This window comes from Sparus aurata, chromosome 1 (assembly GCF_900880675.1).
Source record: "Sparus aurata chromosome 1, fSpaAur1.1, whole genome shotgun sequence".
Lineage (NCBI taxonomy): Eukaryota > Metazoa > Chordata > Actinopteri > Spariformes > Sparidae > Sparus > Sparus aurata.
Window position 1 is genome coordinate 19,011,094 of NC_044187.1, and position 24,821 is coordinate 19,035,914.

Below are 24,821 nucleotides of genomic sequence, written 5' to 3' on the forward strand. Positions count from 1 at the left end.
TTTGTGTTTCATCGCAAATCTTAAATATTTGAGAGGAAGTTCAAGTCTTGCAGCAAGATTTTGTAGAAATCGGCCTTTCAGTCAATTAATGTAGACGTACATCAGAAATAATGTAGGTGCTAACTACCAATAAAACTCCTTATGTCATAGCAATGTTCCAAAGTTCCAAAGTTACAAAGTGCAGGAACAAGTAATAGCTGAGACAGAGACACCATTCACCCTGTGACGAGACACTGTACCATCAATATGATTTTGAAGCTGTTATTTTAAGATGAAGAAAAGTCTCTTTAGTCAAAAGTCTTATCAGAGCAAGTTTTAGTACATACAATCACAAATGTCTTGTGCAGCCCAAGGCCCAGGATGCAGCGCTGGTGCCTCTCCATATAGTGTTTTAGACATTCGAAAACTTGAACGTGCTCTGAGAGGCAATTTGTGTTGCAGCACAGAACCCACACACATTAAACACACATTAGACAGACGATAACATCAGTAGCCTGATATCATCTGTAGCAGCCATTATCAGTGCCATCACAGTCCAGGCGAGACAGTGTGTCAACAGTTATCATAAAATAATTACAATGAGTAGTATACTGCACATTCCCCTGGTCCACATATTTCCCCGGACTCCTACTGATCACACACCCTGTTTAATTGAGATTTGACATGGGAATAAAATAGTTTCTGTCGGGTGGTACAGGTCAGCCTGCTGCTGTGTCAGGGTGGAACTTGTTTTGGTACAAAGAAATGTGAGAAGCCCTGAGAAAAAACACGTGAAAACTGCAAGCTTGTTTACTTCGTACCATTTGCAGTCAGATTCGGATAACTTGCCAATTTCAGCATGTACGTAGGTTGCTCAGAGGATGTTATTGTTGTTTCCTGTAGAGACGAGAGTGGCATGAAATACACAGATAGCAGAAGGGAAGAGAATGCCAATGGCGTGTGGCCGACTTGCAGTGAGTCAGACTAGCTTCAAATTAATGGATTTATACAAAATGCCCTTTCACATACGTCAAAGGCAAATTGTTCAGTGCCTACCATCAAAGGGAGAGGGCTGGGAAGTAATGATTCATACAAATGTAGATGGCGTTTGGTTCTTCAAAGGCATCGCTGGTATTGCTCATTTGGGAAAGTGATAAAAAGTTTCGAATGTATGCCACAAAAGGAGGGGGGAGGTATCGCAGGGGGGATGATGGATCTTCAAGCATTTTTCAAAGCTTGATGATCCAGTTAGCATTTTTTAAAATCATATTGATGTCTGCAGGTCTACAGTTCTGCTAGATACGTACACAATGAGACAAAGTGCAGCAGAGGAACATTTTGTGAGGAACAAAAGGAAGCAGACAGAAAACAAGGTTCAACCTGAAGTCCTGATGGACACGTGCTCGCCAGCCTGGCTGTCAGCCTCGCCCTCGTCTGTGTCATCTCCTCTGACTTCAGTTCCTCATCCGTCTTCTGTCCTCCTACACATGTCAGTCTGGCTGACCGTTTGTTTGTCATTAACAACCCGCAGGCTCAGGGAACACTCCATCGATCTCTGCTTCGGAGGTGGTGGGAGTGTTGTGGGGGCGGCGGCGGAGGTGACAAAGTGTTTGTGCGTGATCATCCTGTATCGAAACTCTATCAACAGGTCCTGTGCTACTCTCCGAGTAGTGTGTGTCAGTGTGAAAGGGAAGTTAAGGAGGATGCAGGGTAGGAAACACTTTAAGGGTGCTCAAGTCCGCCCAGCGGCGGCGTCTGAGGCAGTGTTCAGTGCCGAGCTCAGATGAGACGAAGATCAACAATCGAGCCTCGTCTGCTCACGGCAGTCATTTTCCGAGGTGCTGTTAAAAGGCTGCATTGCCAAAATACCATGTTTAAAACTTCACGCTCCATTAGCTGTGCAATCACAGCTGAGGGAATGGCTTTGTAATAACCTCGGTGTGACAACTGCCTGTATCTCTCGGCCTTACAGTCTGCTTCTCCGGCAACGCCTCCATCACCTCAAGCTCACTTTCACATGAGTCATTTCCTGCTTCTCTGAATAATTACCCCCCCAACCCCCCCATGCTCTTTCAATAAATCTTTCCTTATCTAAATCTCTCTTTCCTGTAATTCCCCAGCTACTTATCTATTTCCTCTTCCTCTGTCTGGAGGAATGTTATCTCAGATGTCTGTTTGCGTCCGTCTTTGCTCCCATGTCTGTCCACCAGTTAAATGATAAACTTTATTGGCATGAAGATCAATTGCATTTTTGTTGTTTATTAGATATTAACTAGATAATACAACTGTTGTTCACTCTGTCCCCCTGTTTGCTGCTCTGATGCCAGAGCATTCGTGACAAGCATTAGCTGTCTGAGTTTTTTAGCAGTTTAACAGAAAATAGATTGTCGACCAAGCTCGTTATAGGGTGTAATTTACAGCGTCAATAATGACAATTTATAGGAGACAGTGTGAAAACATGTTGTGACGAACATACAGGGAATTATCACCTGAATCCGCAACGCCCCCTCTGCTTTACAGAGATCCATAGAGAGTTTCAGCTCATCAACCACAACTTTTCTGTTTTGTTTCACTCTCACAGCTCTCAGAAGGTCGTTTTCGACCACAGCAGGCAGGTGTTTTCAAAGAAAAGGATCTAAAAACCCCTCTGTGCACTACATGCTCAGCAGGCTGATGAACACAGCCAGACCATTTACCAGCTAAAGAAACTCTTATTTTCCTTAGGAGTTGGTATAAAAACAGAGCTAAAAGAGAGTGGATGTCACATACATTCATCAGGTGTAAGGCCAGGGATCATTGACATCATAACAAATATGGTACCTGAAATTTGCTGTACTTTTCTGGCACTTTGCTAACGTGCTAACAACAGCTGCGGCTGCTGCAGGGGCGCTGGCTTTCAGGCTATCAAACACGCACACTATTCAGCTTTTATATTTTGTCTTTGTGTTTCCTCACGTTGTCAGGTTCAACACAAAGGGACCCAAATGCAGACACTGAGGCAGGCAGGTTGAAAAGAGCTTTAATCAAAACTGAAATCCAAGATAGGAGCAACAAACAGCACACAAAGTGCAAAAAACGAGGAGTAATAAAAGAGCAAAAAAGCAAAACAAGGCAGAAACCAGAACTGACACAAAGAGTTAGGAGGCAAATTAAGGGAAAAAGACGATGAGACAACAGGATCGTGCAACAGTGAAGACCGAGAGGAAAACACTGGCTTAAATACAGAAAGGGTGATTAACTAATGACACTCAGGTGTACACGGAAGAAGGGCTGGAAAACAGATAAAAGAAGGAAGTTGAAAGTGAAAACATGACATGTGGTGAGAACTATGAAATACAAGTAGTACTGACATAATTCTGTCCAAATCCCAAAAAAGTAGTGAGTTCAGCACCCAACGTTGCTCAACAATCGCTAACAAGCTGCGAACCAGTTCAATCTCAATAATGTGTTAACAGCCTGTTTCCGCTGCCTCGAAACTCCCCAAAAAGTTATTGCAGGTTTATATGTAAAAATGACCCTCTGTTTCACAAAAAAAGTCTTGAGCAAGTCGGAACTTCTTTTGTTCTTCTCTTCTCTCCTATTAATCGTCTCACGATGCCTCAGGTTTATCTCGTGACCCTTTGGAGGGGCCTGACCCCGAGGTTGGAAAGCGCTTGACTCAACCACTGACCTGTAGATAAAGAAGTTGGAACGAGCTCCACCTGGACGGGCCACAGCAGAACAATCGATGCATTTGTGTTAAAGGTCCAATTTATAAGAAAGTCCCAAAGCATCAATATCTGATGTGTCAAAAATCAACTTTCTTACAAAATTGTATCTTTAACAGTAACACTTAATAAAACCGCTATTACCACAATAAATGTATAATTGATTAAACTTAAGTTAGTCCACTGTTAGCAAATGAAATGCTTTATAAACTATTAATCAAGCAAAAGTTGCAACTGATGTTTATAACACTTTATAAATGCTTCATGAATACTGTGCAGCTCATCTGTAAACACATTTTGGATGGTCGTTATGAAGCTGCAGGAGATTTATATAAACATTAACAATTGCTTAACTGAAATTGAATCGATTTTAGATGTACCATTTATTAATTACGTTGTTAAATTAAATGATGTAGAATATAATGATATCAGTCTGGGATTACTTCTCGGCAGAAGTTGAATTTGTTTTCAAGTATATTTACATTGTCGTGTTAGTATCTTAACTAAAATCTCAGTGCTTTTAACACTGATGGTCTTTTGTAGATTCCTCACAGTTTCTTTCCCACCCACTGTTTCCCATCACCTCCTGACGCCTCCTCTCTGTTTCTGGCTCTGTGTTTGCAGGTGGAGTGGAGCTGGGCATCAATGCAAGCGGACAGAGACTCAAACACTGGTTCGAGTGTCTCAAAAACAAAGGGAAGAAAGTGGAGTTCTGGCATACGCTCACACAGCAAGGAGCCCCGAGCAGTGACAAACCGGACTAGATTACACAAGACATCCGTGCACACACACACACACACGCACACACACACTAACACACACACACACACACACACACACACACACACACACACATTTGTCTCACTGGAAGATGGCTGATAACAGAGACCAAGTAAAGCAGGAACAGAGGCAAAGGATAAAACATGCAATAATAATAATGTTGAAAATGAAATCCATCATATAATTACAGCACCAACTATTAGTATATGATATTCATACTAATATTAGTGATGGTAAAGATGTGTATCTGAATACATTTTTGGAAATGTATTTTTTTTCTAAAGGTGAACCAAATTGTGACGATGTCCTCATTAAAGTGTTGACGTAACAAAACAGTACTCACAAAAATTGTGCTTTAGACCTTACTGTATCTGTGGAAGACGCTCGTATTCTGTCATTCAGATTTACACCTAATATTGAAGAAATTTTGAGATTAATGTACTCAAAGTTCATTCAGTGAAATGGGGCCAAATGTATGTGCACCCTAGTGACTCATAATGTGGTATATAGTTACAGGAGAGGGGATGTTGTGGAAGGGGGAAGTCTCTATTTTAGTGATCTGATGCAAAACAAACACACCGTATTATAAAGCACAAAATGATCCATTTGGTGGATTTGTACCTTTACCGTTTCAGTGTTCTTATGTCTTTCATTGTCTTTCAGTGATGGTGGCTTTCTATACACCTTCATGTCAGGCATTAACGTGTCAGTATATGTGTGTTTGTGTGTGTGTGTGTGTGTGTGTGTGTGTGTGTGTGCGTGCGTGCATGAGGGCTACGAGAATATGAGTGCCTACATTTTCTGTCTGTGCAGTGTGTGTCTGTCTGTCTGCATTCACACCATGCCGCCCCATTCAAGATGTCTCCACGTGACTCCCGAAGCACAGAGGTGTGAAGAAATAATAACAAAGGACAAGAGAGACACATAAGAGAGAGAAATCCTCCGCCGCCGCCGCAGGTCTCAGTGGTGCGAGTGTTCCTGGCTGGAGGACACTGACAAGCTGTCAATCATGAGTGCCAGACCTTTACCATCTCTTTCACCCGCCGCCAGACAGTCACACAGTGACTGTAAGGAATATATGCTGACACGTGACCTCTGACCACTCTTGTGGACTTTCCTGATGAAAGGTTAAATTTGTATCTGCAGATATTGCTTTTGGAAGTTTCTGCTTTCACTTGCAGCTGCACGGTATGAACTAGCAGCTCCAATTCTGCTCCAACAGTTATGATGCAACATTTTTGCAGGGCAACATCGCAGTATTGATATATTAATGTGACAATTCTGATTATCTGTGTGAGAATATGGCTGCCTAAAGCTGGAAACCGTCCCTAATCCACTATTGTACACCCGCGCGCACTGAGAGGATCCCAAAAGTTATATATGCATGTTACAAAACTGGGCTGAAGTCAACCACCAGAAGGAGTCACTGCTATGATCAATGTTGCATTCATCCCGTTGTGATTAAATACCAGGTCTATAGTGGCATCAAGTTCATCTGCTGGACAGGCTACACAGTATCACAGTGGTTTGTGAAGTAGTGATTAAATTTGATCTACAGGATTCCTGTACTGTACATAGAACACAAGTCCCTTCATGTGAATAACTGAAATTCTATTTTCCTAACCTTAACCAAAGTGCTTTTGCTGCCTGCACCTCACTGCAGGCTGGATGTGAACCCTGGATTTTGATGTGATCATCCTGGGCCCTCATTTATCAACAGTGTGTACACACAGATGGAAGATTTGTAAGACAGAAGATAAAACCTTTTCTACACACTGTTAATAAATGAGGGCCGCGCCACCTCCCTGCAACTCCAGAGCTGTTCATAAATGTGGTGTTCCATTCAGTCAAAGCAACCGGGTGCAGGCATGAAAGATAGTAGTAGATAATAGTAGAAAGATAGATACTGAAAGTCATAAACAGTTAGAAATTGTCCATGTACAGGAATTCTGTAGACCGTATTTCATTACAGTTTTAACTGCTGTGATACTTTGTTGGAACAGAGGACAAGATCACTGGGACCACTGTGTCCGTGTCTGTGGAACAGGACTGCCTGCTGAGATAAACTGTGTGCAGACAAAGACAATGGATCCTACCTTACTACCACACACACAAATACACAAATATGTATGTCCAAGCACACACATAGTTAAACGTTGGGAGGTAAAATGGGGTAACGCTGTCCATGGAAACACATTCGGCAGCAGGGAAAAATTGACATGCGTTATGTGTCTCTGTCCACATCTCTGCGCATCGATGGTGTATATGGGCTCGACTATCACTGAATTGTCTAAAAGTCTGCCAGGATATCAGATGCACTCCCCCGTTTCGTCTCACACTACAGCTCTGGCCATACACTGGTTCACAACAGCACACCCACAGTCGGTCAGTGGCCTCCGGGAGTTTTCTAACTGTTGAATCGATCCGGCTGCTCATATTCTTGGTGTCCTTCAGCAACCTTGTGTCTCATCGTCGGCTGCAAAAAAATGGATCCTTCACTGGTGAATTAGGTTTCGAATAAAAAGGGCTTGGGCATTATCAAAGCTTGGAACTAAACAAACTGTTATAACAGGAAGCCTAAACATATTTTCAGTTCATTGACTCGATAAGAGGAGGGTTGGGCAGGGATGGCGGGTTTTATTCTGTACTTTTTCTATGCACATCAAAACATCCAGCACGTCAGCAGTGAGATAATCAAACCAAAACAACAACATTATCGTCTTATCCAGGCATCAAAGATGCTTTTCTGGGAATACTCAGTGCTTTGATTGAGGCTGGGCTCGGTGACAATGATCTAATAGAGTTCACATTTCCGGCTGGATGGTGGCTTATTCCTGTCTCTGGATCTGTTGGTTTTGTTTACAGTCTCCGAATTTTCGGACTCTTGTCTATTGACCCCGCTTTGCTTATGTAATCAGTTTTATCTGCAATACAGCTGCATGTTTAACAATTACTATCAGCTTGTATAATAGAGTGCAACCTTAGCTGATCATTCTGAATGCTGATGTGTTTACAGTCTATGCCATCTATTCAGTCTCCTGCCATCAGTGTTTGTTTGTTTGTTTGTTTGTTTGTGAATACGATGATTCAGGGTATTTTTTGCTCAGTTGCAAGCTCTTGATTTAAAGAAAACAAAACCTTTATTGTCACAGATTTTGACACTTGTCTTCCTCAATAAATTGAAATTAAAGTGGTAATGTTGCAGGAGGGCAGGGGCGAATGAGATTGGAATTCACCACTGCAGTCCCTGTGCATTCAAAGTCAATGTCAATCACACAGTGTGGCTGCCATCCTGTGGTGGGTTTGTGTAACTACTTCTCAAAATAAATTGAAGTTGTTTCAGTGGTTGTCTGTCTGTCTTTTAATGATTAACATTGTGCTTGATCCTTCAAAAAAAACAAACATGACAGGCAGCACATGTGTTGTGTGAACGTGTTTATTCATCATCCCTTAAAATGAGACACACGCAGGACTTTATATATGTTTTTGTTGTGAGGGTTGCAACTCACTTGAGTAACTACTTGAAGCACTACTGAAGCTGAATTTAATTAGAGTTATATCGAGTCTAGATTTTCAGAAGAAGCAAAGCAAGACAATCAAAAGACTTAATGCCCATTTGCCCCTGATTCCACTCCCTCCAACTTCTCTCTCATGGGTCAGTCACCCTGCCAATAAAGAGCGGCACATTGGCCTGGTCACTCCAAAGCAGCATGACAAAAGGCCGCAGGGCAGAGAAGGAAGGGAAGGAGCGGGAGAATGCAGCGGAGGTGACCGCTCCGGCCTCAACTCCTTGTGTGGTCAGCGCGAGGAAAGCTTTGTGCCTGACATCGTCCAAAACCAGCATGTCTTCAGAGTAGAGGCCGCACAGGTTAGCACCCTCGAAGAGTGATAACAGTCCTGGTTGAGGGGAAAGACAAATGAAGGAATATGATGGTGGAGGTCAAAAGCAGGTAAGTAAACGGATCAGTTAGATTTAGCAGTTATTCGGGTGATATGCTGACTTAAGTATGAATTTGAAATTGAAAGTTTTACATATTGCACCTTTAACAACTGATACTGCCTGGTAGATAAGGAAGTATCCAAATGCAAAGCTTTATGTATGGTGTTGACTTCATGGTGTGAGTAAGCTGTTGGCTACTAGAGGGTGACAGACAGCAGAATATAAAAGACGAACAAACCTAATTTCTTCATAAGTATGTGCATGTCTGGCTGCACATCCAGCTTTATTTGGGGCAGAGTGACTTCAACATTCTGTGGAGAGAGCGTTTTCAAATGTTCTATCATCTGATGCACAGCCATGTCCGTCATCCTCTCCTCCACCTGCTGCAGGTCATACACCGTGTTGGAGGGAGGCAGCAGGATGTAAAGGCTGCTGTCACCCGTGAGAGCAAACCTCGCCACCTGTTGGCAGAGTTCAAAAATACCAGGTGAGCAGCAGGGGTTTTTAAAGTTGATCCCAGTGGTACGCCTAAAATCCCCTACCAAATCTAATCTAATCTCAAAATAATACAGCAGAAGGTCAATTTGAATTAATCCGAATCTAAATCAGGAGTCAAGGAATTTGCCCTGGTGCTCTGATGCATGACAAACATAGGAGGCAGAAAAATATAAAGAAAGACCCAAAGGAGGTACTAACTCAAGTCAAGAATAATAATAGAAAAGGGTTTAAGATGGCTGTTGGCTGTTCCTTACCTGTGCCTTCAGCTCAACGACGTGCGTCATTACCACCTTGTATTTTTGGTGATAGAGGAGTGGCACCTTCACCAGATCACCATCCAGTTTTGAGAAAAATCCTTTCTGGGGCTTCAGCTCAAACTTGAACTTCCACTGACCTGATACACACAAACAGACAGTTTATTAGTTTCCACCACTTTCACGTAACACACAGTTGAGAACACACACTTTACTGACCACTAAAGGAGACAGCGTCAAGCATTATCAGCTGTGTAGTGGGTGAGACCGAGTCGACCAGATGCTTGATTTTATTGTCGGTTTTATTTGCCACCCAGTTGTTGATCATCTCTGTGTTTTCTTTGCTGGACTCCAGCAGCTTCACAGGCTCAGCATCATAGAACTGGATAGACTGGTTAATAAAGGACTCAGTCAGATTCATTTCTGAGGAGGAGAACAGAAAAAATATGATGAGATCCTTTCTGCTCTTCATGCACTCAGAATCTCTGTCCATCTCTTTGAAAGCTTCAAACAGTGATTGTAATACGTGGGTTGTAGTAGATCTGAGAAGCCATCTGCAAGGAGCTGGCCAGCTTCTCTTTCAGCTTCTTCAACTGGAAGTGAACACAGTGGAAGTCGTGAGGCACACAGACAGCCCTTTCAATGGCTCTGCGCGTGTCTCCCCTTGCACCTGAAGATAACAGGATGAAGAAAAAAGCCATTATGTAGAAATACTGTAATTTAGAGACAACAGGCAGCTGCAAAGCAGGTCTGACATTTAATGTAGGTAGAGAGAAGCTCCTGTGACATTTAAAATCGAGAAACATTATTTGTATGTAACGTCCAAGTCTTATAAAAGTTTATTTTGTCCAAGTGTGCAAAGGTAACACTGGAAAATGCTGCCTTTTAGACCAAATAGAGGATAAGGTTTGTGTTATTCTATGCATTCCTTATTTTCAACAGATTCCATGAAAAGATCAAAAACAGCAATGTGTTTGATTGTCTCGTAATACATTCTATCTTCCTTTCTTGTCTGTAGCACTCAGCCCCAAGCCCATTTGATCTTATACTGAAGGCATACATTGTTGAAAAAAAACACTGATCAGTCTCAAAACATCTTACAGTTGAAGTGAATAATCGATCTGGTTACAATTCAATGTTCTGCTGGGAAACCTTGGGTCCTAGCATTCCACGTTGATGAAACTTTGACATCCATCCCCCACACAAACACAGATTCCAGAAATGTTCGAATTTTTTTTATCATTTACACACCAAACAGTTTAAATAAAGGACTCAGGTTTAGAAACCCCGCAAATTGCCTTTAACTGGCAGTAAAGCGATTTTATATCACTGTGAGATTATCTGGATCTAATAATTCTGATCACCACACAGTCCTAAATAATTTCTGCGGATATCTGGGTTATCCCGGCAGATTTGTTTCAACACTTTCGAAAGATTCTTGATTGTTTTGGGATCTGCAGATTTTGTAAACCATATTAACATGTTTCTCGGGATATTCCTGACCAGCTTGTGTGATGCGGCAGGCCACATTGTCCTGCTGGATGGGCCACTGCCATCAGGGAGTGCTCTTGCCATGAATGGGTGTATTTGGTCTGCAGTGTTGTCAGTTCATAGACCCAAGGAACAACATTACATTATAACGAGATGATCAGTGTTATTTACCCGTCAGTGGTTATAATGTTGTGGCACATAAATGTAAACTCTCATTTTAAACAAAAAAAGTTAAGCAATTTCCTGAACAGTGACACTATAGTTTTTTAACATTTCTCAAACAGAAGGAAATCATGTTTTTGTTGGGAATATTTTCAGCAGTTTGGTGCACTTATAAGTATTTTTTGCAGCAGGATGGTGTATGTGTTTCTTTAATGAGTTACATAGAACATGACCAGGCTTTGACTATGCTTAGGAATAAATTATTTAAATGATTCATACCTAACAACAAATGAGACAGTATCCCGCTGATACTGATGGGAGAGAAGAGCAAGTTGCTTGAGGGTTGAGATTCTCTGAAGTAAGAATACAGCTTCATGGAAAACTCTGTAATGGATTCCTGCAACATTGGTTCCCCGGTGCGACTGTTTTTATCCAGGCAGGGCTCCCATGCTTCAGTGAAGCTGTTGCACGAGAAAGGAGTAGTCGTAGGAGGAACTGGAAGAAAGTTTGGCAGACAGTTAAAATGTACATAAATGTTGTGCCAACATTTCATAACAAAACCTCAGCATGGATAAGAAATTAAGACATCTTTACTGCAGACAGAGGCGATTGCTCAATTCTATATTCTCTTTTAGATTTAGGTGCTGCCTTTGAAACTGTGGATCATAGCATACTCTTGCATCACTAAGAGACTTGGTTAGGCATCAGAGGCATAGCTCTATGTTTATTACAGTTGGATCTCTCTAACAAAACCTTTCCTGTTGCTGTAGGAAACTTCTTTCAACATTTCATCTGACTTGTGGTGTCCCTCAAGACTCCATCCTTGGTCCCATTGTGTTTTCAATCCTAGCTGGCTAGTTAAACTCAAAACTTTTCTGCCAGATTTTAAAACCTTAATGCCCCAAAACTTACTAAAATTTAATAATGATAAGTCAGAGGTCTTGCTCAGCACTCATGGAGTAAATCTGGTCTGTCTCTTATTATCAAAGTGTTACATAGATAAAGTTAATTAGTATTTTTAGTATTATTTAGTTTGCAGGTTACATGCTTAAATTGTTGTTGAAAAGCTTATTAGGAGCTTGATCTTTTGACATTTAGTAAAACAAGTACTGCTTCTAAATTGCATGGAATGTGTAACATAGCAGTATATAGAAAAGGTTGCCAAATCTACCTTCAACAATGATGTTTACAGTGCTCAGCTTCTCCCCCTCAGCAGATTGACAATGGTAAGTTCCAGCATCCTCCATCGCAGTGTGTCTGAGTATGATGGATTGATCATGGTCCATTGGATAAAGCTGTTCAACTTTCGCATCATCCTCTGTTGAACTGTCTCCAAGAGTCAGCCTTGTCGTTATGCCAGCACCCATCTCTTTGAACCAAAGTGCATTGGCCGAGACTTGGCTGGAAGGTGGGAAATGGCATGGCAGGTGAACGTTGGACCCTACGTTTATCTTTATGGTGTAGACAATTGTTGCTGCAGAGAGAGACACAAAGACTTTAAACTTGATCAGATTCAAGCTTTTTGTTGAGTGTTGCATAGATGCATGCATGTATAGAGCTCACCAATAACTGTAATAGAGTATCTCCTTATAATCTCGACATCTGTCTCCTTTGCCAAACACACATACTCGCCCGCGTCAGCAGCAGTAACAGGGGATATAACAAGATATAAGCCATCCTTTTTAAGTGTGGTTGAGTCAGACGACTGGGCATTTATTTCTTTGCCTGTGTTTAAAAAGAGATAATTTTTTTTAAATGACAAAATACATAACTTTTTTCTTTTGCAATACAGTGAGAATAATGTGGTAGTTGCGGAAATATTATAAGACCATTGAATTCCCAGGTAATGGCTGCATCAGTGAATTCAGTCTGAATTGAGAGACAGGGCAGCTCCAGAGTTGAACCAGGCATCACAGTGAGATGTGTGCATGATGATAGCTAGACAGAAAAATAAACACAAGCTGCCATATTCAAGAGAAGCTCTATGTTTTGTTAAATAATGAAGGGATTTTGAAAACCCTTTTAGAAAGATCAATTCTACATTTTCTTAAGTATGTTTACCTCAAAAAAGAGCTGCAGAAAGAGACAAAGTATGGCCTGTAGTCTCATCTAGAGCAGAGCAAAGGAAATCAAATAAGATTAGTACGATGCAAGAGTTGTTTTTTTAGGCGAGGATTTCAAAATAAATATGGCACCAAGCCGGAAACAAGATCGATATGTGGCGCAACCTGTGAAACATAATGATGTTCTCCACTTTTTACACATTTTAAACGGTGATTCTCTGTAGTTGCAGCTTCCACTTGGAGAGGGGATATCGTTGTCAAAATCTAATCCCATAAAAAACTGAAGATGAAGTAAAGTAATGCGTAAAATGCTGTGGATAATATTCCTTCAGTTCAGTGATCAAATCAACAAAAGTCAGTAAAACATTGAGTCACTCACATTTCCTCGATTTCCAAATGTATCCAAATTCAGTCACCAGTTGTTTTTTGTAAGTAATGTCTCTGTCACATCCGACCCCTGCTCACAGGATCTACCACCTCTGACTGTCTGCTGCCCTAAACTGCAACAGACATTGACTAACCTGTGATTGTTGGTTTAGAGATGTTTGTTTGCTTAATGCAGGTCTTCTGACTTGCTGGAAATCACGTGATTTCACATGCTGGCAACAGATATCAAGTGGGATCATCTATATTCCTGTTTTTATTTGGCCTTGCATTTATTTTCATATTGTATTTGCATGTATTTCTTATGATAACAGTTATTAAGCCGATCATATCTAAATCTTGAAGTGGAACACAGTTACAAGTATTTGGGGGTGGATAAGCAGTTTCACTTTTGCTCAGTTCCAATTTGCATAAAATAATGTTTTGGCCTGAAGTGTTTTACATAATTTGATTTTGCCAAAGGTTGCATGAGTGGGCTTACTACACACAGACAAGGACACCAGTTAAAACACAAGCTGAGTTTGGCAGAAAACAGTGTTATGGACATAAATCATTACATTCTTAGCGAAACAAGAATTTAATTGCATTGATATTTTGTTTATTTCTGCATAAAGATGTTGAATCTTTGAACAACATGTAGGCAATGTGCCAATACGTATTTTTTAATTGAATCATTAAATTAATACATTGAATACAGTGTACATTTAATAGCATTGTATATTGGTGGGTTTTGGACCTACCATGATCCCCTGCTAAATACCCAATTCCAATTTAATAGTTTTTAGATAGATGAGTTGACTTAAATACTTAAATTTTTGCAAATATTTTAATGTAAATTCAACATTTTTTCAGATTGAAAGAAATGATTTAGCAAAACAAAAGGGTCATAAAATTGTCAGCTTTCATAATATTAATTTATCTTTTCATCTCTAATTGCTGTTGTACTCTAACAGCTCATGTTAAAGGCTTTTGTTTACCATAGGTAAATAATTGCAGAACTTTTTTATGTTATGCTAAGATTCCTATTAGTACCTCAACGGAGGTTATGTTTTCACCCATGTCCTTTTGTACGTGTGTTTGCTGGTTGGTCAGCACAAAAACTATGTATCGGATTTCAGAGAAACTTGGATGCAGGATCTTTTGGTGTGGATCCAGATAAAGAGATGGGTCCAGGACATTTTTTCTCACTTTCTTTAACATTGGGTATTTTTTTGACATTTCTGTTAATTACTCAGGGAATAACAAGTGGATCCTGATGGAAAAAATCTGTTCATCTGGTAATTTGAAATTTAGCAGTTATGGGTTGTCTAAAATATGGAGTAATACAGGGTTATCGAGTTTGATACTGGATTCAGCTTGATAAAATCAAAGGGGACTGTTGGGCACTGGCAGAGGTATGCACTCTACTGAGTGCCATTCTAGCATAAATAAAGTTTCAACAACAATTTTGTATATTGTATAACCATATTACTTTTATCTTATGCAATGCATGGGATGTAACTAAGTTCCTGTACTTGAGTACTGTGCTTCACTAATTAGTGGGTTAACTGATTAGCTGAAGAATATTGGCAACTGTTTTGATGATTACAAATTGAGATGCTTCTCTTTTTAATGGTTGGACCGAATTTTAATCCATAATTTTGATATTTGGACCATTGGCTAGAAAAACAGCATTGTACAAGCTAAACAACCAATCACATTCATCAATAAGGAAAACAATCAATTAGGCATATAATTCGTTGCAGTCCTAAACCTGTCAAAATTAGCCCCACCTCTGTTCACTAACAACAGTAAACAACTAAGCTAGCAGTAAACAATTCGCCTGCTTTTTGCTTTAAATACTTCAAGTCAACTACATTTCCCTGATAACACTTACAGTCTTCTGCTTATATAACTTTTTCAATCCAAGAACTGTACTTGTAATGGAGTACTTTAAGTAAAGTATCCGAATACTCCCCTCAGCACTGATGTTATGTAAATCAGTGGGTCGATCGACAAACCGACATTCGATTAAGTGGACTGAGTCCCGAGGAGCTCTTTCTTTGGGCGTAATCAGTCGTGTGCAATCGAGAGCCGGGTGTTCGAAGAAAAAAAAGGACGAGGCTCAAAACTTCCTTTAAAAAAAAAAGCTTTTCGAACTCGTAAACACAAAAAAAGTTTGGAAGGGACGCTTTAAACAGAGCTGCGGCGGATTGTGCAAGTATGTGACCGGTGTTTTAACGACGTGGAGTCGAGTTGGACTTCCCTGGAGAGACGATTTACTTAAGAAAGTAAGTTTTCATCCTGGTCATCTGATCGACTAGCGGAAAGAGCAATAACAATGGCAGAGACAAACAACACCGCCAGTTTACGAGCTGGCTGGTCGTTTATTTTACTCCACTGTGCTCTAGTCCGCTCAAACATGTACGGTAGCTGTTTCTCTGTTTTCATGCCCGTTTTTAGCTGTGCTCGCGAACTGGTTAACTTTATCGCATAGCTTGAAGTTATGGCACTGCGGACTATTTTGTTGTGTGCGCATGAGCATGTGTGTGCGTACTTTAAACGTGAAAAGAGAAATACACAGGCACACAGAGGCAAAAAGTAAAGTTAATCTCGAAAATAGTCATTAAAGTTAACTTTTAAGCTCCAAAACTCTGTCATACACAAATAAACATTGAATAAAATACTGTGTGTACACGTTATCTAAATTGCTCTTTTTTTTTTTTCTTTCTTTGAACCCACAGTGAGCATCGAGCTACAGGACCCCAGGGTGTAAGAGGCGATCACCATGGCAACACAGTTCAGTATCGATGATGCCTTCGTGTTGGACGGAGACGAGGAGGAGGGAGCTGTGTCCGATGGAGAGACAGAGGGCTGGAAGGCCAGAGACAAGGACAGGGAGGGAGGGGAGATGACATTTGGTCCTCTGACTTTCTCCAAACCTCAAAACCATCCCTTGCCTGCTGCCACCGGCTCCCTCGAACACAGTAACCTTAAGTATCAGGTACGCCTACACCCACTGCGTGTACAAATATATGTTGTTTACCTGAAACTGCAACTCTTTCATTATCTGCTCATTCTAGAATCTGGAAAATGAAGATGCTTTGGGCAGCAATGGCAATTCCTCTTTCAATAACTTCTTCAAAATCAGGTGGGCTCAACAGGCAGGACTATTGATGTGATTTAGCTTCTCCCACTTTTGACTGCTTGTTGTTTGAATGTCTGTTTCCGCTCTCTCTCCACAGTGACCCTGCAACTCTGTCTTACTGCAGCTCCCAGTGGTCCTTCAGCACCTTGAGTTCTGTCACACATCTTTCTGCACACTGCTGCGGGTACGTTCAAACAACTCGAACACATACACCCACTCACTGACACAGGAACAACAGCAAACACAGTCAGTCTTAACAATGTCTTGTTTAGGTGGGTTTCCCATCCGCTGGTGAAGAAAAACAGAAGAGTCGTTCTTGCCTCATTCCTTCTCCTCATCACTGGAGTCGGTAAGTCTAAAGCAGGGTTCTTGATTAAGCATTAAATTAAAGATATCCAACTGGAATTTCATCCTGTGATATCGCCTTACATAATAGAGATGATGATCTGTGATTGTTGTTTTGCCCAAGGAGAAATGTTTCGATTTTGCTTTTACTCTTCCATTGATGGCTTCAAAATGTTTATTTTCTTTGGTGAGGTAGATAAAATTACATTTCAATGACTAAAATATCAAATTAAAACATAAACAGGATAGACATAACTTTCAAATTGTACATGTGCGCTGTTATTTTGATGCCAACATACTGCTCTGAATAGTTTTGCAAGTTTACGCTTGTTAGTTTGCTCAGTGTTGTGTCATTCGTTGACATGATTGGCACATTGTACTTTGTACTCTTGTTGATCCTCTTTGTAAGACAGCTTTTTGCCAGCTTCAAGTAAATGAAAACAGTGTTTAAAAACTTAACACAGTGTACTTTTTTCCTTCTTCACTGATGTATTTTGTCTTTTTTCTTTTAGCTCTAATTTTCACTGGTGTTGTCATACAGCTGAATCCAAATGCAGGTAAGGACAAGTACCATACGGGTAAACTTTGGTCCATATGAAGAAATGGCACTGAGTTTGTCCAGGTGCAAGATGATCAGAAACAATTTAAGCATTATTAATAAGAACATGATGCAAATCTTGTGTAGATAGTTGAATGAAAGGACACAGAAGCAGTAAAGCAGTGAAAGAAACAAACAGTTCATGAAACAAATGCCCATAAAAATGACTAAATTGTAATCAAATCAACATTTTCAACAAAATACAAAATATCTTAACACATGAATGGATATTTAAATAAATAATATATTTAACATAAATAACGTATTTATGTTATATTCATAGATAACAAGATAAAACGAAACATGTTCTTCTGTCTCGTTGTATTTCAATGTTATAATTCAGACTTAAATGTTTGTTATGTATTTTGGCTGCCCACAAATTAAGCTTGGGGGCATTCTGTGCAATATTGTCTTTGTTTGGTTGCTGTGATCCCATCTCACACACACACACACACACACACAGTGCCAGTTTGATGGTGGAAAAGCCGCAGTTAGTCCAAAGGCCAATGTCCTTTCAGGATATAGTGTTTCTTAACCCAGAACTCAAGGCCTTTGAACTACAACTGTCATAAAGGAAAGAGCTGGAAAAAGAAAGACATGTGGTTTGACTGAGTCTAAGATGTTTGGGTTGTAGATGAGAATCTTGAACTTTGATGATCCAGAAGATTGCTGAAGGTGGACAAACAAAACACCTTTCTCAAGCCTTTGGAGTGTCATTGCACATGATACGGTAGCAGCATGCTATACAAGCTATACTATGATTGTCTGAGCTTAGAACTTATCTGCTGCCACATACTCTGCAAATATTTGTTGTCAGTGAATCAAAGGATAAAAATGATGATGTTAGTAACTCTTTGGATGTAAAGTTTAAGTAGTTCTATATGTCAGTCATTTAAGTCTCTTTTAAAGGAATGGTTTGACACTTTGGGAAAATACACTTAATGTTCGTTTCGGTACATGCATTTGGGTTATGTCCAGGATGCAGTAACTTCCTGGACTCTTCTCTGGCTTCCTGGCAATCTCACAGAGATTACAAGACTCCAGGAAGTTACTCTGCCTGGTCAAATAGTCCTGCAAATAATCCCCAGTACAGCAATAAAAAAAAATGTTTTTACACTTATAAATCATTGACATATATGAGGATTGGTGGCGCATCAAGACAAAATATACCAGAGATGAGCACTGCCCTGTTGTGCTTGTAATGTTGTTAGGAGTCAGAGTTTGTACAGCACTGTTTAGTTATGTTTCAGAATCAGTATTCCTTTATTGTCCCACGAATGGAGAAATGTATTTGCAGCCAAAGGACAGAATATTTCAAAAAAAGACAATCGGTTAATGAAACATGTTTTACCCCCCTTTTTTTTTATAGAAAGTAATTAAAAACAAACTTAGCAGGAAAATGAACGCACATCAGAGTGATGAGAACAACCTAAAATTACAGAAACCATCTTTGGAAAAAAAAAATGTTTGATTTCTAGTGAACTTAGATTTTTTAGCTTTGCTTGTGTCCCATCTGTTAATATATACAGAATCATATATCGAGTCAATGGGATGAAGGATATAAAATGTAAATTAGTGAGTTTGAGATGTTTTTTATTACTTTTGGACTGAGCTATATGTTAGCTGTTGCTGCCTGTTTCCTGTCTTTGTGCTAAGCTAACAGTCTCCTGCCTGTAACTTCATAGTTATCATACAGACGTGAGAGTGGTATTTATCTTCTCATCTAACTCTCGACAAGAAAGCAATTAAGTAAATTTCCCAAAATGTTGAACTTTTTTTCATATGTGGTTGTATTAATTTTGCTGTGATGTATTGAAACTGTCCTTGCAGGTGTTTCAAGTGCTATTTTCTTTGTACCTGGATTTCTGCTCTTCATCCCTGGAGGTAAACTGATTATTTGGTTCCCAGAACTTTTGTTTACTTTCCCCTGGGCTTGTACCAGTAAATGGATGCCTTGTTTTGTTGACATTAACAACATGATTCCCTGTATCTCCTCCAGTGTACCATGTGATATACATCAGCTGTGCTGTCCGCGGAAGAAGAGGCTTCAAATTGTTCTATCTACCTTATTTTGAAAAATGACATTTTATGAGCTGACACCACATGTTAACTACATTTCTTTGTTTGCTATCTTAAGATGAATTGTATTTTTTGTGTCACATGTAACAAAAGATGTATTGTCACATGGTTGTGTTTTCTTGTCATTGTTATGACCACTACTTATTCAACCACTCAGTGCCTCGACTATGCTTCCACTATATGAACTGAACTTGCTGTATATGTACACGAAAAAAGAAGGATTGGTCCTGCCTGTGTTTTCAATGTCGTGTGAATAATGACTGTGAAATTACAATTAAACTTTTGTATATTTTAATTTGTGTCGTTTATGATTCTTCACAAAGGCAGTTTAAGTAAGGAATAAAGCAGCCACTGTCTTTTAGGATAATAGTTCTTCAGCTGCAGTTTCAGCCCCCTTGGTCTTCAGTCCTGCCTCTCAGGAAACTATAATTCAATAAAAAAAAAAAAACTCACCTCAGGTGCCAGACCATTATCACCCCAGTAGGATAACCAGCAGAAGCCCACTCTTCTTTGTGGTCAACACTGTATTCAGGTCTTTATAGATTTAAAAAGCTGAAGGTTTGTCCAATTTGAACCAATTTTCACTCTGTGACCCCAGTTGGAGACTCGCGTTGGGGCCAGTTTAATTGAGGATGAATCTACAAGCACTTATTTTCTCAGTGGCATGGCTTGTGGAAAATTATGAAGAGATATGAGCTCAATAAATATTAGGATAAGAGTGGGATATTTACCCTGCTGGCATCAATTCACAGCCAACAGCAGTTCCCAGCCTCTACGTACGGAGGGCGCTCTGACGCCCCACCAAACAACCGGCTTCGGCAAACATCGTCATTTGTCGTGAGCTCATTCTCGGTCAAGGATGGAGGAAGAGGCACGCAAGCTCCTCGAAGAAGGAATACTAAAGAAGCTGGTCAGTCCTGGCAATGAAGAGCTATCGGACTTCCCCAATGGGACCAAGGTAAAACTACAGTGTCACCGGTTGGACGAGTTGAGTCCAGTCCTCTGAATTAATATACGAAATGCGACGAAGCACGTAGCTAATGCTATCAGTAGCTTACTTATACCTTTGGACGATACATTCGACTCTGTCAGGTAGTTTCACGTTGCAACAAACGAATTTCGTATAAGAAAACACTGGAAAGCTCTTGAGATTAGCTACCTTGTAGCAATACATCACTAAATATGATAAAAGCTGTCTTTCTTTAGCCGGGTTGCGCTTTTTTTTCCTCTGTTTTTTCCATCTGATTGAGAGATAGGGGGCGGGACAGGATGTCATGTGTTTACGAATGCTGATTGGTCAGCATGTCGTGTCAAACACGTTTCCATCGTTGTGATTGGTCAGAGTATGACGGGGTGTTGACGCTCTTCAGGCCGGTCAGATAAAAGCTCTATTGTTTCCAGTAAATAAGCAATCGGCTGCATCGATCTTGTATCCTTCAAAAGGTGTTGTTATCACAAAGTTTTGTTTTTTTTTATGTTGATATATCTCTGCTTTACCAGGTGGTCTTCCATTACCGCACCAGCCTATGTGATGGCACAGTTCTGGATGACTCCAGGACCATGGGGGGCCACAGCAAACCCATGGAGCTCATCTTGGGCAAGAAGTTTAAACTAGCTGTGTGGGAAAGAGTGGTCATCACCATGAGACGAGGCGAAGTTTCTGAATTTACTTGCGACACTAAGGTTAGTGAGCTGTCCATCTGGGGTTTGATAGGGTAGGAGCTATCTTGTTCTTTCTCTGCATTGACCATTTCTGTTCACCCCCCAGCACACATCACTGTACCCGCTCGTGTCCCAGTCCCTGAGAAACATAAGTGCTGGCAAGGACCCACTGGAAGGCCAAAGGCACTGCTGTGGCATTGCCCAGATCCACTCCCACCACTCTCTAGGGCACAAGGACCTGGATGAGCTTCAGGCCAATCCACAGCCTCTTGTCTTTAAAATCGAACTGTTGGAGGTGAGCAGGCAGGGGAGTGCCCAGAGTTAAATATTAATGCTGGTTTTATGTTGGGTTGCATTCAAATATAGTTGCATTCTTGTCAACTTAGGGCCGACACAACACCTGAGTTTTGGTGCCAATATGTCTTTTTTTTTTCTTTGAAGCAGTTTTTGGATTTTTGATAAAAAGAAGCAAAAGTTCTTAAACGTCCACCATAAACAGTTTCTATACGATAGTAAGATCAAAAAATGGTTTAAGTTGTGTTTGAAGGTGCAAGTCCGAGCCAATGAACTTCAATCTCCTCCTCTCAGGTACTGCGTCCAGGATCGTTCCAGCTTGATGTGTGGGCTATGACAGATGAAGAGAAGCTAAGACTGGTGCCTGAGATCCACGAAGAGGGCAACCTGCTTTTCAAACAGGGCAAAATTTCAGAAGCCACAGAGAAGTACTACAATGGTGTCGCCTGCCTCAAAAATCTACAGATGAAGGTTAAAGCACAGTTGATAACAAGAGAATAAAAATCAGGTCCAGTTCATTTAGTATCAAATTTCTCAGGTACAAAAACTTAAATCTGCATTGTCTCCCCCCCTGTGACTGACAGGAGCAGCCTGGAGACGAAGCATGGGTCAAGTTGGACTGTATGATCACACCACTGCTCCTCAACTACTGCCAGTGCAAGCTTCTCCAGGGCCAGTACTATGAAGTCATCGAACACTGCACGTCCCTGCTCTTCAAATATGAGAGTAAAGACATCCTTTCAGATCTTAAAGCATTATATTTTTGAGTTGCGCTTGTGAGGTGCCCTCATTTGTTCAGCTTATCAGGTGTTAAGAAGGTCCACAGTTCTCATCGACCTCGTTACAGAGTAGCCGACACAATGGTGCAAGGGGGATAAGTAATGACAGTTTTGTTATAGACATTGTTCGAGTTTATCAAGTTATCCACTAACACAACAACACATAAAAATTGTGATTCTTAAGGGAATCGTGTTACGTTGGACTGCCTGGCGGTCACTGTTTTTTGTAGTGGCTATACATCTGTATGGATATTGTCTGTGAAATTGCCTTTTCTTTTTAAAACATTGCAAATTAGGTATGATTAGCAAAAATCTACACACGAGCAGGACAGTGGGAGATTGTTAACAACATGTCTTCACTTTTCTAGCAGTTGTGAAAACAACACAGGAGATTTGGCCTACTTTGGTTTTGAGAAGCTGCAGCCTAGATCACTGACAGACTTTAATCTACACTGTACATTTACTGTTGAAATGACAGCACTCTGCTAACTTTTCTGCTCCACTTATATTCACTGTCACTTTCTGCTGCCTGCTTTCCTGTGCTTTACCACACACAAGCTATGCACACATAAATCTGCTGCTGTTTCTTTAAGCAGCTACGCAACACTTATAACAATTATATTCTAGTAACATACACTGCTGCTGGGCAACAGCCAAAGTCAAGTAGCATTCAAAGGAACGCACATCGCTAATACTGTGCATAGCTTAAACCTGGCTTAAGTTCTGGTGGTGCAGCCCATTTAAAATCCCATCCAAAGACTGAGCTTAACCAAGAAACATTCCAGCAGTTATGAGGAGTCTTAGTGAAGACCAGTCGGTACAACCGGCCCCAGAAAATTGTTACATTGTTATACATTAATTAAATTATAACTAAGTTTTCTAAGGGAACCATACAGGTTTAATGTAATGTATTGACAGAACCATGTAGCTAGTAGACCTGCAAACACATTAACCTCAGTTAAAGGTTCTGGTTTCATTATCCTGTAAATAATCCTGACAGGTTGGTGACTTAGACGAGTCTGTAAATGCTGTGTTGATCATATAGAAGTTGTTGATTTGGTTTTGCCGCCCTCCCAACAGACAATGTGAAGGCCTACTACAAGCGGGCAAAGGCCCACGCTGCAGTGTGGAATGAGACGGAGGCACGGGCCGACTTTGCGAAGGTGTTGGATCTGGACCCCTCCCTGGAGCTGTCTGTTGCCAAGGAGCTGAGGATCATGGAGGAAAGGATCCGTACCAAAGAAAAGGAAGAAAAGGGTCGCTACAAAGGCCTATTCAGCACACCACCTGCCACTGCCACTACCGTCAGTCCGAGTTTTTTTTAATGGAACTAACGCTTATCTGTCCACCAGATTTATAATATAAGCTAATTTTTTTCTGTCTTTTACCTTCTCACAGGGTTGAATCTCTCAGTGGGTTGGAACAAGAAGAGGATGCCTGTGAATTTCAAGATGGAGGAGAAACCATAGACACTGCTGGTGTCTCAGTCTTTATCCATGCTCCCAAGCCAAACACTCTGCCCTCCATGGTACACGCAGAAACATCTCACACACTGTCAGGTCAAACACACAGATGCACCCACGAGTCATCCAAGTTGCTTTTTTCATCCTGCCTTATTGCAAACTCCCTCTCTAAAGGTGAAATTCAATGAAAGTCCAGGAACCTATAGAAACCTTATATCTGTCCTGACTAGAAGCACCATTTATTTATAGCCTTTTGGTCTTCAACATTAGTGAGCTCTGAATTTTCTTAATTGGCCTGTTCTGGGTTCAGAAGATGTTCTTGCTTACAGTAATGAGATGAGATCAGAATGTTACCCTGAGTTTTTTTTTTTTTTTTTTATGCTGCAACTTTTTGTTAAATCCTTTGTTCTGAGGAAAGCAATTGTATAGCAATTTATGTCAAAAACACCAATTTGCCACAGTATTAGAAACAAGTAGCTTAAAATTTTTATTATTATTTTATTGCTTGCTCTGAAATATGCACAGAACTGCTGGATAATCCTAAAATTACTCATACAGATTTCAGTGGATTCTGGACAGAAATGCTCTCCATTCAGAAACCCAAGAATCTTTTTTCCTTTTCCACAAGGTATATCATGTACTCATATGCACACATCTGCCTTGCACCACCAGACCCCCTTTCTTCATCTTGGTCACAGGAGAAGCACTGGAATGAGCATTCTTTCCTGGTAGATGCAACTTCGAAACCGAGGGGTTGATCTGTGACAATCATTATATAAACAGACATGGACTTGTGTTACCTATTGCTTTCTCTTATGTACTTATTTCATATAGTAAGAAATACCACCATTATGTTTTTTGTTGAGATGTACTCTATAACACACTCAGTATCTCCTTCACTTGCGTAGAGAGAGCGTGTCATTACCCTGGTGTGAGGCAGCAAGACAGCAGCTTTCAACTGTCTGAAGTGAGGTGTTATTGAGGTTGTGATTATGTAACTGAAAATAAATGTGTTTATCCCAGCTTTGAATCTTTTTAAATGTGTGTCATGCAGAAAAGGCTAATCAACTTCCTTGTGTATTGGTTCAATTAGACAAATGATGTCATTACATTCCTTAGTAAATGATTATATTTTGTTCATCAAGAAAGATGGAGTGTACTCTTTGAGCTCAATGCCATGCAACACTTCAATAAACATTTAATAGAAGCTGTCTAC

At 40.5% G+C, this 24,821-nt stretch overlaps 4 protein-coding genes across 5 annotated transcripts in view; 3 read left to right on the forward strand and 1 right to left on the reverse strand.

Annotated features, from left to right (window-relative positions):
* doc2g (double C2-like domains, gamma) overlaps positions 1-7,811 on the forward strand; it is a 76,994-nt gene extending 69,183 nt beyond the window's left edge. For both annotated transcript variants that reach the window (XM_030434940.1, XM_030434931.1), the window contains exon 11: positions 4,311-7,811. In XM_030434940.1, coding sequence (XP_030290800.1) covers positions 4,311-4,450 — 140 coding nt within the window. In that variant the 3' untranslated portion in view covers positions 4,451-7,811. The remainder of the gene's footprint in view (positions 1-4,310) is intronic.
* Positions 7,812-7,884: 73 nt separating this feature from the next.
* Positions 7,885-13,407, reverse strand: serping1 (serpin peptidase inhibitor, clade G (C1 inhibitor), member 1). Its single transcript, XM_030434922.1, has 11 exons — positions 13,254-13,407; positions 12,873-12,920; positions 12,641-12,749; positions 12,375-12,536; positions 11,983-12,285; positions 11,091-11,306; positions 9,685-9,828; positions 9,378-9,581; positions 9,159-9,298; positions 8,645-8,867; positions 7,885-8,363 (listed from the first exon to the last, which is right to left on the reverse strand). Exons 2-11 carry the CDS (start codon positions 12,918-12,920, stop codon positions 8,116-8,118), a joined length of 1,797 nt encoding a protein of 598 aa, XP_030290782.1. The 5' UTR covers positions 13,254-13,407; the 3' UTR covers positions 7,885-8,115.
* Positions 13,408-15,295: 1,888 nt separating this feature from the next.
* On the forward strand, positions 15,296-19,702 carry tmem134 (transmembrane protein 134). Its single transcript, XM_030418327.1, has 8 exons — positions 15,296-15,528; positions 15,982-16,241; positions 16,321-16,388; positions 16,483-16,569; positions 16,658-16,734; positions 17,243-17,287; positions 19,159-19,212; positions 19,328-19,702. Exons 2-8 carry the CDS (start codon positions 16,026-16,028, stop codon positions 19,408-19,410), a joined length of 630 nt encoding a protein of 209 aa, XP_030274187.1. The 5' UTR covers positions 15,296-15,528; positions 15,982-16,025; the 3' UTR covers positions 19,411-19,702.
* A 510-nt stretch (positions 19,703-20,212) lies between these two features.
* aip (aryl hydrocarbon receptor interacting protein) lies at positions 20,213-24,812 on the forward strand. The gene is made up of 7 exons (XM_030418317.1): positions 20,213-20,365; positions 20,908-21,090; positions 21,176-21,364; positions 21,658-21,834; positions 21,948-22,089; positions 23,223-23,446; positions 23,541-24,812. Exons 1-7 carry the CDS (start codon positions 20,267-20,269, stop codon positions 23,544-23,546), a joined length of 1,020 nt encoding a protein of 339 aa, XP_030274177.1. The 5' UTR covers positions 20,213-20,266; the 3' UTR covers positions 23,547-24,812.
* Positions 24,813-24,821: the final 9 nt, after the last annotated feature.